Source organism: Lottia gigantea (assembly GCF_000327385.1).
Source record: "Lottia gigantea unplaced genomic scaffold LOTGIsca_149, whole genome shotgun sequence".
Lineage (NCBI taxonomy): Eukaryota > Metazoa > Mollusca > Gastropoda > Lottiidae > Lottia > Lottia gigantea.
The window spans coordinates 308,731-323,290 of record NW_008707778.1 but is presented as its reverse complement, the minus strand read 5'-3'; the positions used below and the strand labels follow the sequence as shown (position 1 = coordinate 323,290).

Below are 14,560 nucleotides of genomic sequence, written 5' to 3'. Positions count from 1 at the left end.
TACTATTGTAGAATATAGAAACATAAGACATCATCCTACTCTGGTTTATAATTTTTATATATTTTCTTTTTAGAAAATCGGTTAAAGTCTAAAGGATGTTTTTAATTTCCAGGGGCCTTGGATAGTTTTGCTTGTGAGATTTTCATTTCCTAACCTAAGAAGACAGCTGGTGGTACGTGGTAAAACTCTAATTTATCTCGATCTCAGTGAGTTCTTGGCATTGGACTTCTTCAAAATGTCAAGCTGGTTGGTTGGTTAACGTTCGCTTCCAGCGCATTCTGATATCGCAAACTAGGTAGTTGTTGGTAGTCGTAGAAGTTGGTTTGATTGGTTCAAATTGGATGATTCTGTGTTGTAGGTTTTGGTTGTTGATAATTCGTTAGATCTGATCGGGTCGTATGTCATGGCTGTGAAACTCGGCCCTGGATGGTGTGGCGTCAGTTACTCAATCTCCTTCATTCTTCCAAACTCGTTCTGATCATGGTAATTCTTGTTGACTGGTAGTCGTTGGTTTGGTTTGGTTAGATTTTCTAATAACTGTTGGAAAACTAGAAGACCTGGAAAAAAAGAAAAAATGCGAGAAAAGAGAGGGAAAAGCTTTCAACAAAAGGGGAAAAAGATGTTCTCAGATGTTTCTGCAGTGAAACTTGTTAAATTGATGGGATACAATGTATAATTTAGAAGTGTTAAGAAACTTTGAGAGTAAAAACTTAGCCTATCTGTTCAAGACAGATTTGGTTATAAATTGGTAGACGAGTTCCATTATCGCATACCACTGATACCAGTGTTCCATGAGTGGAGCCAAAACATTCTGTATCGTGAGTGGTATGTCAATGTCAAGCTTTTACGACATTCGTCTTATACCTTGACAGTCTTTCTTGTATAACGGAATGCAGCTATTTGATTGGATTATACGCAAGACTACAAGTTTCGGGCAATGTATAAGTCTTTTTCCAAGGGATATGTTGTCTAATTATTAATATGCCAATAAGTTGATTCAGGGGGAAATGGAGATAAAACATTCATCATTTCCAGAGCTCTCTTCAATACTTTCATGTTTAATTAAAGAGGAATGGAATGTTGGAATTATGAAAAGAGATACAAATAGCAAAAATTAGACCCTGAAAACAGGTCTAAAGCTGATAATGGGACGTTCCTTTAGCAAAGGTGTACGACGTTTATGGAACAAAATAATTAGACGCCAATTAAATGAATAATAAAGACATTTTCATTCTGCAGCATTTAATTTCAAATTACAAACGACAAGTTTCTTCAATTTCTTCAAATTTGTCTTCTTCTGGCTTGATCTGATGGTTTGACCTGTTCGATTTCTTTACACCTTTTGGCTTCTGCAAACCCTGAGGCGTCTTTGACTCTTCAGGTTGTGGATCATCATTTATCTTGGAGGCGATTTCGTCTTCCATCGTTTCCTCGACATCGGGCTGATAAGTCAGATGATCCACTTCGTCCTTAAACCGGATGTGAATCTCGGCCATGATTCCCGCCAACAATTTCAAGCCGCCAGTGATTATTTCCACCACGTAGGAGAAACCAAAAACCACCGCCGTGTCCGAATTTTTAGACATTTCCTTGATGTATTTATTTGTGTACACTCCATAGGCTACAATGGTTACGATAAGTGAGATTACTGAAATACATAAGAGTTTATGTTCAATTGAGTTTTACTTCATGTATATAACTACGCCGTGTAACTGTAAGCTTATCCAACTGAGGAGACGAGCAGTGTGGTGGGGACGAAAAGTTGCAAAGTCTTGGGTATTGATAATCTTTATCAACCGTAAAAACTTGATTCATTATCATACTAACGATTATAAATGCAGATTTTTCCGTAGAAAATAGTCCTATTTGTGCCTAATATAGTTTTGCCAGTGTGATTGTCCTTTGTTATCCGGTAGAAGCCATGGGTAGCGGTGTATCGGCAAACAAAAATATAATGCCAAGACTAGCGCTTTAGTTAGTTGACCCACAAACTTCCTTATATTAAAAAAAACTAACTTACCAGCTAGATGGTCGATGACTACCGCAAACCTTAACAGTTTGGTATGGCCTTTCCTCCCTTTGGCTAGGATAAGTGCTCCAGCAGTAGACACACCTCCAATCAGAGTGAACAACAATCCTAATAATACACTACATTGTACAGCTCGAAACAAAGCTGAAAATACAAAACACCGAGTATAAACAATGGTGCTTACGTTTGTAGGTACCCTCAAAGTCAAAAGATATGATGTCAGTTCTTTGGAGAGTTGTTCCAATTTCCAGCATTTAGCATTTGTATTATTCATATCTGATCTGATACGCTGAATGGTCATGGGGAGCATGCAGTACCAAGCATTCAAATAAAAAAAAATAAGATCCCAATTAGGGAAAGTATACTTTAGACAATATTATGGCACTAACCTACATTATGTATGAACATGTCAGAGGATAATTTGTGAGAAGGGAGAAGAGTGCAAGAAGGGACAAGAGGAGAAATGGTTGGGGGTTATAGTTAATGTGTTTTGGGGATTAGAAAGATGGGCGAGGGTCTTACCATCCATTTCTTCCTCTTGGATGTCACCACAAACATATCCCTTGATCCCATCAATTTTGACACATCTCTTCCACAACCCATCACGGATGTACTCCTTTCCTTGGTAGGATGTCAACCTCCAGAATTGGGTGACAAGTGCTGCGATGTGGAATATGAATGCTGCAGCACTGCATCCCAAACTAAGTAGAATAAAGTATGTCACCTTTCCTGGCAGCCGCATAGTGTTGAGACTCTCTACTTAGTTTGAGAGAGTGATAGAGTGAGTGAGGGTTGAGTTGTTGTGAGAAATAATCGAATATGTGAGCAGAAATCAATTTATACTCAATAAAAAAAGCAGACTACAGAACATATTAGATGGATTTAAATCAAATGAGGTTTTCTCCCTTTTTTCTCTGGCCGACGATATTCGCCACCCGGGTGGCAAACAATTATTCGCCACCCTCATTTTTTATTTGCCACCCGTTTTTAAAACTTTAATTTCTCTAGAGACTGACATTATTAGCTGTGAAGGCTATAGCGTTACATGCATTATAATGTTTTTTTTATGTTCATTAGAAACGCTTTTTTGCAATTCCTTTCAGAAAAATGTACGAAAATAACATCTACTTATAATTGATAATCGCTGTCCCATTGGATGGCTATTTATAGTCAACCGGTGTAAAGTCCCACACTTTGAAGATTTTTAGAATCGGATTCCCAAAAACGCGAATGCCTGACATTCCCTATTAGTTTAAGAAACTGGAACAAAAGCTGAGGGTGGTAAAAAAGACCTTAGGGTGGTTAACAAGAATTGTCGGTGGTACACAAGAAATGTGAGTGGTAAACAAATATTGGGGTGGTATACAAGATGTGAGGGTGGTGAACAAGAGCTGGAAGTGGTAAACAAGAACTGCGGGTGGTGAACAGGAATGGAGGGTGGTAAACTAGACCTCCGAGTGGTAAACAAAGACCGAGGGTGGTAAACAAGAGCTGAAGGCAGTAAAGGTTTTTGGGTAGTAAACGGGAGCTGGGTTAATCAATAACATCTAGGGTGGTAAACAAGAGCCGAGGGTGGTTAACAGCAACAAGAGCATCGGCTGGTGAACAAGAGCTTAAGGTGGTTAACAAAAGTTGAGTGGTAAACAAGTATTGGGGGTGGTAAACACGAGCTGAGGATGGTCAACAAGAGCTGAAAATGGTAAACAAGATCTGCAGGTGGTAAACAGGAACGAGGGTGGTGAACAAGAGCTGAGGGTGGTAAGCAAGAATTGTGGGTGTTACACAAGTATTGTGGGTGGCAAACAAGACCTGGGGGTGGTGAACAACAGCTATGTTAATGAAACAAGAGCTGAGTGTGGTCAACAAGAATTGTGAGTGGTAAACAAGTATTAAGGGCGGTAAACAAGTATTAAGGGTGATAAACAAGTATTAAGGGTGGTAAACAAGTATTAAGGGTGGTAAACAACAGCTAGGTTAATGAAACAAGAGCTGAGGGTGGTAAACAATCAATTATTCAGGGTGGTAAACAACAGCTAGGTTAATGAAAAACAACTAGGTTGGTTGGGGTGGTAAACAAGAACTGTGGGTGATATACAAGAACTGATGGTGTTGAACGATAGCTAGGGTGGTAAACAAGAGCTGAGGGTGTTAGGGTGGTAAACATCAACTAGGTAGGTGAACAAGAGCTGTGGGTGGTGAACAGGAGCTGCGGGTGGTGAACAACAGCTAGGATGGTGAACAAGAGTTGAGGGTGGTAAACAACAACTAGGTAGGTGAGCAAGAGCTTAAGGTGGTTATCAATTGTAGGTGTTACACAAGTATTGTAGTGGCACCCAAGACCTGGGTGTTGAACAAGATAATTGTTAATGAACAACATCTAGGGTGGTAACTAAGAGTTAAACAAAAACAGAGGCCGGTAAACAACAACTAGGTAGTTGAACAAGAGTTTAGGGTGGCAAAAAGAATTGTGGGTGGTAAACTAGAGTTGAGGGAGGCTAACAAGAACCGAGGGTAGGTGAACAAGAGCTGAATGCAGTAAACAAGATTGGGGTGGTAAACAGGAGCTGGGTTAATGAACAACAACTAGGGTGGTAACCAAGAGCTGCGAGTAGTAAACAAGTATTGTGAGTGGTAAGCAAGTATTGAGGGTGGTGAACAACAGTTGGGGTGGGAGGCAACATCTAGGTTAATGAAAAACAACTAGGGTGGTAACAAAGAATTGTGGGTGGTAAACAAGAACTAAAGGTGGTGTACAAGAACTGATGGCGGTGAACAACAGCTAGGGTGGTGAACAAAAGCTGAGGGTGGTAACCAAGAACACAGGGTTATTATCACCCGTACACATTACTTACCACCCGTCAGTATGGTTTATTACCGTACGCCTTATTATCACCAGTACACATTACATACCACCCGTCAGTATTGTGTATTATCGTACGCTTTATTACCATCCTTACACATTACTGACCACCCGTCGGTATAGTTTATTATCGTACGCCTTATTACCATCCGTCAGTATTGTGTATTATCGTACGCCTTATTATCACCCGTACACATTACTTACCACCCGTCAGTATTGTGTATTATCGCACGCCTTATTACCACCCTTACGCATTACTTACCACCCGTCAGTATGGTTTATTATAGTACGCCTTATTATCACCTGTACACATTACTTACCACCCGTCAGTATTGTGTATTATCGTACGCCTTATTACCACCCTTACACATTACTTACCACCCGTCAATATTGTGTACTACTGTCCGCCTAATTACCCCCCTTACACATTACTTACCACCAGTCAGTATTGTGTATTACCGTACGCCTTATTACTACTCGTACACATTACTTACCACCCACAGTATCGTACGCCTTATTATACCTTTAAACCTTATTACTTCGAATACATATTTCCACCCACTCCAATGCAGTGTATTTACCACCCACATACATTACTTACACATTCGCGATGGCTCCAACCATCTTTGGATTTTTCGACTCGATTTCCCCTCGTCGGTGTTTGGGATCGGAAGGGCTTACTTGGAAAATGCGTCTAGGATAAATGTGACACAATTTGGACACGCGCCTACTATGTCTTATTTTTTACTATTTCCACATCTTCATCAACCTTTTTTTTTTTACTTACGTAAAGATCCCTCGACAGTTGGAAATCGAAAATAAGAGTAGGCTAATGTCGCTGTCCTGACAAAATTTCCCTCATTGCACACTGCATGACGCTTGCCCATCCTCAGTAGCCCATACAGGTGCAGAAAAGTAGGACGTAAAATTTTATTTTATTTCATTTTTTTTCTACGGATTTCTTATACAAACGTATGATACTAAATTTCATAGCAACACTAACAGGGCCTTTTGGGATGTATGCTAATTTGGTGTAAACAAAATAGCGGAATTTCTACTTTCGTTTCATTGCAAGAAATTAAATTTATATTAACACGGTCTTGTCTGAACCTGACAAAATCCATTACAAATTACTCAGAGTCGACTAATATGTCACTGAAAGAAACAATTATATCAAAAAGGCTGACATTTCATGAATTTTTAGAGATTTTTCTGCCACCCGGATGGCGAATAGTCAAATTAATGGACGTGGACTATTCGCCACCCGGGTGGCGAATATCCACGGCCTTTTTCTCTATTTGGCAACCCATATAGCGACGATTCATTTTATTACGCCCTGTTGGCTCTTAAAAAACACCATCCATTTGACCCTCCGTACATTAGTCTCAGAAACGGGATTTTTTTTTTTAGATAAGCTTATAAATAATAGTGTTCACAGCTCACCGTCGATATTTGAGCCTTCAGATCCACGAGTGTCCAGAATTGTGCGATTTTCATCGAGCAATTCTAGTACATGTACTTAAAAATCAACACCCGAAAATGACAAACCATTTAAACGTAGCCTATATTTGTCAATGCATTTGTCCTTTTGCAACTGGTTGATTACTAAAACAGACGTCTGACTGAAATTTGGAATGGTGTAAATTGATGCTATAAGTGTTCCAATACACATATTTTTTTTTAGAAAACCTCTTTTCAATCCCCTTAATACTTGTGTTTTCTTGATCCGAGTCACTCTAGTCCCCCTAGAACTCTAAAGTGTCAACCCGAGTAGCGGGCACCTGCTGATTGTGACGTCACGACACCCAGCAACGATAAACAGCATGGCGGACAAAAGAGCAGTGCTGAAAGTTAAATGACTTTATGTAAATAAAAGGTAAGTAAGTAATTGAAGGAATTTAGTTTCAGATCGGTGCACCGTGTAAATAAATAATATTTGACAAATACTGTCTGTTTCATAGCGCATGATAATGAGATGTCCGCACGCCAGCTAACATTTAGACATTAGTTGATATGAATATTTGAAGAACGTAAAAAAGGAAATACTCGAGAAAGTTTAATATTTAGAAATCTATCCCCGATGCAACATGTGGGCTAATGAAGACGGGCAATATTTAGATTAAGTCCTAAAATAATCGAAACTAAACGCAATTTTTGCTTTTGTTGAGTCTTTGATTAATTTTTCTGGGATGTCATTGCTGAAACTGAAAATGTCAAATAGTTTGCCACTAAGGCTACACTGCAATACTGACAACACTCTCTGACCAGAATGTTTAAAAACCCTCAATGTTTACAGATTCAAAGTTTGTCATCATTTCTTCTTACCCTTCAGCCAAGATGGTAGGTGGGGGTGGACAAACATTAAATCTCTCTCTCCTCAGCCGTGGTATTGGCGAGGTTCAACAAAATGGACACGAAAAAGTGGAAGTTGTCTTGGAACCAGAGGTAAGTTAATTTTAGCTTCAGATTAAAAAAGTATTGTAAGTTTTACACTTTTTTTATGCCAATATACCTATGAATTCTGATGTTAATTGAGTGACTTCCTTGAACAGGTCGATGAAGGTATTTGAACACAGCATAGGTCGAGATAATACCTCCATAATTTTCAGCACAGATTTCCCCTTCAGTCATTCAGATTGCACAATAAACAAAGGCCATTTATGCTACTGGCTATGCACAGTTGGAAATTGAAAATGCTAATGTCCTGGCAAATTTCTCTTATTGCACACTGCATAAACATATCTTCAGGTAGAATAAAAATTGATTTCACTTTGTTTTTATTTGAACATGATTCACAAATCCACTGGACAATTTTAGTTTTCTTGTTTAACTTACTATTTATATACTACTGCTAAAATCAGTACCCTGTATTTTTTACTTGGCATTTTTATTTATTGCAGGATTACTTTAATTTTGTGCGGGACAGAAAACGACTATATCTTCCACCAATAAAAACCAAATATTTTGCTGCTGACCCTACAGAAACTGTGAGGACGTTAAAAAAACTTGAACTACCGAAGACATTCACAACCAGACGAGGAGCTTTGCTGTTATTTTCTGAAGATTTTGCCATACGCAATGAAAGTTGTGCTAATCATCACAAGAGTATTGTATCTCACAGTTTAGACGATGTGGGGTCTGTAGATTTAAAAACTGTTGATGATTTAGCCAAGTCCATTTTATCATACGGAAAGGAGGTGAGATTTTGATCAGTTTTTGATATTTTCATTTATAATATATGATGACATCTTTTCAGTTCAAAGTCTAGGAATATAATGTTTGTAAAAAAACCATAAAGGGAGGTTTTATGTGTATAGCATTAACTTGCACCATTCTAATTTTGTAGTGAGACAATGTCACTGTTGCAACCTTAGATATGATAGGCAAATTATATGATAAAAATGTATAAAATGCTTATTTTGGATTGAAAATTGGAATGGTGCAAATTGAACCTGCAAAGCATTCCAAATACACATACATGTGCAAAATTTAGAAAAAATAAAACCCAAGGGCTGGGTGATATACCGGTATCAAAATATATACCGGTATAGGAATATATATTGGTGGTAATATAACTTGATTAAAAATACCTAAATATCGTGATATATGGTAGTTATCATGATATATCGTCAAATTTTTAACTTCAATTTTAACAAAATTAATATTTGAAACAGATGTTTTCAGATGATATTCAAGACTGGTTATTTTTTATTAGTTTTTGTAATATTAAGATTTTTAGATAATCAAAAAAAAAAAAACACTTTGTTTAAAAAATCAGTAAAAACCATACTTAATAAATATCACGATATATTAATGCTTGATATCAACTTGAACCAATATCGCCCAGTCCTATATTATTTTGTATCAAACTTCAAAGTGTCTATTGATATGGATCTATTTTTTGTTTTTCTGATATCTTTAGTTGAATTTTTGATGTTTTAGGAAGCCGAGGAAGATGCAGATGTATTTCTGGGATTTGTACATAAAAAACGAAAGTTTAACAATCCACGTCAAATACGACCAGGATTCTCGGCTAAACGCTATTTATCAACTTGGACTCGCATCTGGGATGATTCATTGTTGGAAAATGTAATCAGTAAAGGTCAGTTGATAATGAACCCCATCTTCAAAATGACAAACTGTTATGACCTGTGTCTGATACCTTGACTTCATTGGTCTGTTTTCTAGTATCATGGAATGCAGCGATTTGATCGGATTATACTCAAGAGAATACAGCAATCAGAGCTCTTTTTATAAGGACTGTAATTATCATTATGTCTTAAGGTTTATAGACTTTCTGTAATATAAGAAAGGTGCTATTGCAGTCAAAGAATAAGAAGAAGTTTATAATAGCTAACTGAATGACTTCACTATCTCAAAAACACTTAGTTTTGGTGAAATCGCAATTTTCAAAAATGTCTGACTGAAAATTGGAATGGTGCAAATGAAAGCTATCAGTGTTCCTGAAACACATGAAAATTATAAAACCTCTTTATAATATTCCCTTTTAAGCCAGGTGTCCACTTGAGAGTTTTTTCTGCGAATCTTCGCGACTTACTCGCGAGAGAACTGTCAGTGCTCCTACCATTTGAGAGCAATTGAGATTAAATTTTATTGCGAGTAACTATCAGAGAGTTTGTGCTATCAACTAGGTGCTCAATCTTTTCACGTGTCCATTCTGTACGTTTCGACATATTTCAGACTCCAAGTGTTGTGAAAAATATGATAGGCCTGTTAAAGGGATACTATGACTTAGAATACATAGAATGAATGTATTAAGCGTTTTATAATTAAGTACTTGAAGACGTAGTATCCCTGACAGTTTTTGCAGAAATAGAGCACTGTTTCAGACCCCCTTCCACTTGACAGAAAATCACTCGCCACAGTTCTATCGACAGCTGGGTTCCAGTTCTATCGACAGCTGGGTTCGGATGCCTGACATTTTATAGGAGACCCCTTTCCACTTGAGAGAAATCGCTCTCAGCAGTTCTATCGACTGTTGGTTGCTCGCAAAATACCTTCCACTCGTGAGTTACTCTCGGAGAGCAAACTCGTGCTATGAAACTCTCAAGTGGACGCCCGGCTTAAGTATATTTTCTTTGTATGTTTTGTAGGTTATATCACTGAAAGGTCATTATTTTACGGAAGTATGGTGGCCCCCTCTTTACGACGTAGAATATTTCATGACGATCTATCCCACTATCCTCAGCCGTATCGATTAATGCGGAATATGTTGATATCTCCTGGAAGTCTGTCTGGATATACCTTTTATATGAAGGATGTCGATGAGTTGGAACAAGGTAAGAATCAGGTAGTACTGTGGGTTTTGGAACCAATTCTAAGATTACAGTTTTTTAATTTTTGTGGTGTATTTTTTGAAAAATATTTTGAATGTTTTGAAAATGTATTTTCGGAATATATGTTGTATTTTTTGAAGAATTGTTGTATTTTTGAAAAATTGTTTTTACTTTTGAAAAGTTGAATTTTGTAGAAAAAAAGTGTTGATTTTATTACTTTAGTTGATGAAGAGGAGGAACTGGACTCACAACAACTTTCTCGTCAAAAAACACAGCCGTCCATAGCTGTGGTGAAAACTAGAAATGGAGTCCAACGTGAGGTGAATTATTCTCATTTAGACAAACAGAGTCAGAAAGATGTCCTCACAGATCTACTGGTGAAAAGTGCTGTAAATTATGCGCTTCAAAAACAGCAGGTATGACTGAATTACTTATTGTTGTTTAGAGGACTCTTAGGTTAAGCCCAACGCAGACGAGGAATATTTCTGTCGACGAACAAAAACGTCAAACTTATATATTTGTTTTCCGTTATCCGCAGGTGACAAACATAATTCCGCAGACGACGAACAGTAGCTCGAACAATACGCCAGTGCCACGGAAAATCACATGACCTCAAAATGGCGACGTCCAAATGTAAAATTGCGGTAGCTATTTTATTAATTTTAAAAAGATGCCAACGTAGACGTTGAAATAGGAGCATTTTGGTCCGTACCTGGATTCAACGTTGTAAAGAGCAGGGTGTGTTCGGCAACCTTGTACGGGAGGTAAATTTACCGTTGTTTCCAGGGCTTGTGCTATTTCTTGCATCACAGCTTCTTCTTGTTCCTATCTGAATAGTCGCGAGAAGAAATCATAAAAAAACAGGCAGATTGCGACCACATATCTACTAAAATCTGCTCCTGTTGATGGATTCACTGGACGTCGGCATTTTGAGTGTCATGTGGTCTGGCTAAGATCGCTGATTGGTCTTTCATCGATGAATGTTCGGCGCTAATGTTTGTTGTTAATGCAGACGGCGAACAAAGAATTGTTCGGGAGGCAAACAATTTTAAAAAATCGAACATGTTTGATTTCACAAACAATTCTCACGAAGATTTTTGTTCGTGTATCTGTAATCCGCAGACGGTGAAAAAAATGATCGAAACAAAATTTTTACGATTGTTCGCTTAAAATGTTCCTCATCTGCGTTGGGCTTTAGAGATTCAGTATCTTTACATGACATTAACCCAGTTTAAACTTGTTATTTCTAACACATAATTTAATGGACTGCTCTTGTATTGTACAAAGATAACAAATTGGGTTCTCCAAGGTCTTTCCCACCAGCTGGTCCTAAACATCTTGGGTTAAAGGCAATGGTTGGCAGATCATTCTGAACACACAGAAGTCCCAAATTTCTGATTCACCATTACTGATAAGCTTAACTAAAAGAAATTCCATTTATGAAACTGAAGGTGTACTTGTCTCTTTAACAAATTTTTTCTCGGATCCTGTCTACCAGCTAATCCTTGACCAAACCTTAGAATTTTACCGTAATACATCTAAAATCCCTGTTCTTCAACTGGTCCTTAACTAAACTTCTTGATTTTACAAGAATAAAGCTTTATGTTCCTGTCTACCAACTGGTCCTTAACTAAACCTCTTGATTTTACAAGAATAAAGCTTTATGTTCCTGTCTACCAACTGGTCCTTAACTAAACCTTGATTTTACAAGAATAAAGCTTTATGTTCCTGTCTACCAACTGGTCCTTAACTAAACCTCTTGATTTTACAAGAACAAAAATTGGGTTCCTGTCTACCACTGGTCCATAACTAAACTTCTTTACAAGGTTCCCGTCTACTAGCTGGTCCTTGTCTAAACTTGTTCATTTTACAAGAACAAAAATTAGGTTCCTGTCTACTATCTGGCCCTTGACTAAACTTTTTCATTTTAAAAGAACAAAAATTAGGTTCCCGTCTACTATCTGGCCCTTGACTAAACTTTTTCATTTTAAAAGAACAAAAATTAGGTTCCTGTCTACTAGCTGGTCCTTGTCTAAACTTGTTCATTTTACAAGAACAAAAATTAGGTTCCTGTCTACTAGCTGGTCCTTGTCTAAACTTGTTCATTTTACAAGAACAAAAATTAGGTTCCCGTCTACTAGCTGGACCATGACTAAATTTCTAAATACAAGGATGCCCTCAGGATATTTTTGGTTAAAACTCTGGAAAGCTTAGGGACAAATATCTCTAGATTTTGGGTAATAATAATTTGAGCATGTAACTGCCCCAACCTACTAAAAAAATCAGACTTCTGCATTATCAATTAGATTCTGAAACTTTTTTGTGTCATATGGCTAAGATAATCAGAGATTTTGAGTTCACTTATTATTTTTTCAGGAATTTGTGGAAACAATGAAGAATGCCTCTCCAGAAATAAAACCATCTGAAAGACAAATGGAAGCTTTTGATATGAAAGAAGCAGTTGAGGTAAGAGTTCATTATTTTTTGATGAAGAAATGTAGAGGGCTGGACCCTAAAACAGCTCATTACGTAGAGAGTTGTGTTGTCTTCTGTGCGATGAGAAGTCTGATACCTCTGCCAGTACTTTTAAGAGTCAGCATTGTGGAATAGTGTCACAAAACTAACAAAGTTCAATTCATTATAAGACATAATTAGAAGTGAGGAAACCTATCAGAAATAGAAGACATTATTATAGAATAATTATTCAATATGCCTTATTGTCGGCTGATAACATTTATGATTTGATATGAAAATCAACTTGACATTTTTTATGACAACTTCAGCTTGTTGACTCTGTTGTTTATGAATGTAATATAAAAGGATTTATAACTTAATTAACAAATCATTTGAAATGTCCTGAATTTAATGAATGAATAGTTGTTAAGTGTTCTAATGGGAGGACATATGCATCAAAGTTGGGAAGTTCTGGGATGCTTTCACTTCTAGGCAAGGCAACAGTATTTTTATATGTTCACAATATATAATCTCTGTCAGGTAGACTGTCCATCCATCTGTCCCCAAGTACTTGCCAACACAAACAGACTAAATTATTGCTTGAATTTTTGACGAAACTTAGCATGCTGATGTATATTGATGAACTTTCGGACTTTCGGGAATTTTTGATTAGGTTTTTTAGGTTTATAATCCTTACAGAAACTGAAAGGTTTACCTAAAACTTTAAGATAATTTCTGAATTTTAGAAATTAATGTCAGAAATTTTGTTCCATTTTCAGTTACATTTAGTCTCCATGTAATCTTACAAGTTTTGTAGCAAAGGTCTGTCCCAAAGGTAGTTTTTCCAGCCAATTACAGCATTTCATGAAGAACCAATTTCTTGATAAAAATAAATGGAATTGTGGGATATTGAAACCTCAAGTAGATCAATATTATAGCTTCTTTGAGTTTCACTGTTCCACAATTCCCTATGTTATCAAGAAACAGGTGTTAGTGACCCACTTTGATTGGTTAAAAATAACATCGTTAGGACCTGGAAAACATTTTACAATACAATTAAGTCTGGGTATCGATTACCAAATTGAGATTGATTATTGATGGCATGCTATCGATCAATAATTGATTAATAATCAAAACAGTTCAACTGAGAAACTCTGTAGATACAAAATATAAAACATGCCAAAATTCTTTATTTCATGGGTAATTCTTGTGTCATAGAAATATATTATTGCTTTGATCAGTTATTATAGTTTATTGTGAGTAAGTTATTTTCTGAAGGAAAACTATGTGGAAGAGATTACTACTTGTTAATGTTATTTTACCCAGCCATTATTACAATATAGACTAAAAATCTTAGAAAACAAATAGAATTGATATTTTAGACTAATTTTAATTAAATTGGGGACAGATAGACATATCTCTAGATTTTGTTCTTTAGTTTTTGGAAAAATTCAGACTGCCCCTTTAAACTCAATTTCATTCCAGTTATTTCTGATTAAAATATCATTTGAAATGTTATATTTCAACTAGTATTGATTCTTACTCTGTAATTAATCAAACTATCAATAGTTTCACAATAGGTCTATATTGATCTTAGTCTAGACTAGAATAGTTGCTTGACATACTCAATTAGTCATTCACATAGTCCAATAGGTATTAACAGATTACTGTCTGACTTTATGTTGTTGAAATGATCAATTCAAATCAAAATGGCTAAAGTTTTAGTTCTTTGACTTATCAATCGTTGCTTGTAACCAAGGTGTAGAAACGTACTCACTTGACTGTTAGACACTGTCCACATCACGTTAGTACAGGTATCTGTCAAAGGCTGAAACTGTATGTACTTGTGGAAAACAAAGGAAAAGGTATAAACTATTAAAAGCACATTATTCGCTTACGCACAACCAATATAGCCGATGC

At 36.7% G+C, this 14,560-nt stretch overlaps 2 protein-coding genes across 2 annotated transcripts; one reads left to right on the top strand and one right to left on the bottom strand.

Annotated features, from left to right (window-relative positions):
* Positions 1-1,229: 1,229 nt before the first annotated feature.
* On the bottom strand, positions 1,230-2,819 carry LOTGIDRAFT_238519 (hypothetical protein). Its single transcript, XM_009050306.1, has 3 exons — positions 2,552-2,819; positions 2,021-2,173; positions 1,230-1,648 (listed from the first exon to the last, which is right to left on the bottom strand). The coding sequence occupies exons 1-3, from the start codon at positions 2,769-2,771 to the stop codon at positions 1,254-1,256; spliced, it is 768 nt and encodes a 255-aa protein (XP_009048554.1). The 5' UTR covers positions 2,772-2,819; the 3' UTR covers positions 1,230-1,253.
* A 3,903-nt stretch (positions 2,820-6,722) lies between these two features.
* LOTGIDRAFT_238518 (hypothetical protein) lies at positions 6,723-13,440 on the top strand (the record flags this gene model as incomplete). Its single annotated transcript, XM_009050305.1, has 8 exons — positions 6,723-6,765; positions 7,222-7,334; positions 7,790-8,086; positions 8,832-8,991; positions 10,004-10,189; positions 10,409-10,602; positions 12,563-12,652; positions 13,420-13,440. The coding sequence occupies exons 2-8, from the start codon at positions 7,227-7,229 to the stop codon at positions 13,438-13,440; spliced, it is 1,056 nt and encodes a 351-aa protein (XP_009048553.1). The 5' UTR covers positions 6,723-6,765; positions 7,222-7,226.
* Between the last annotated feature and the right edge of the window lie 1,120 nt (positions 13,441-14,560).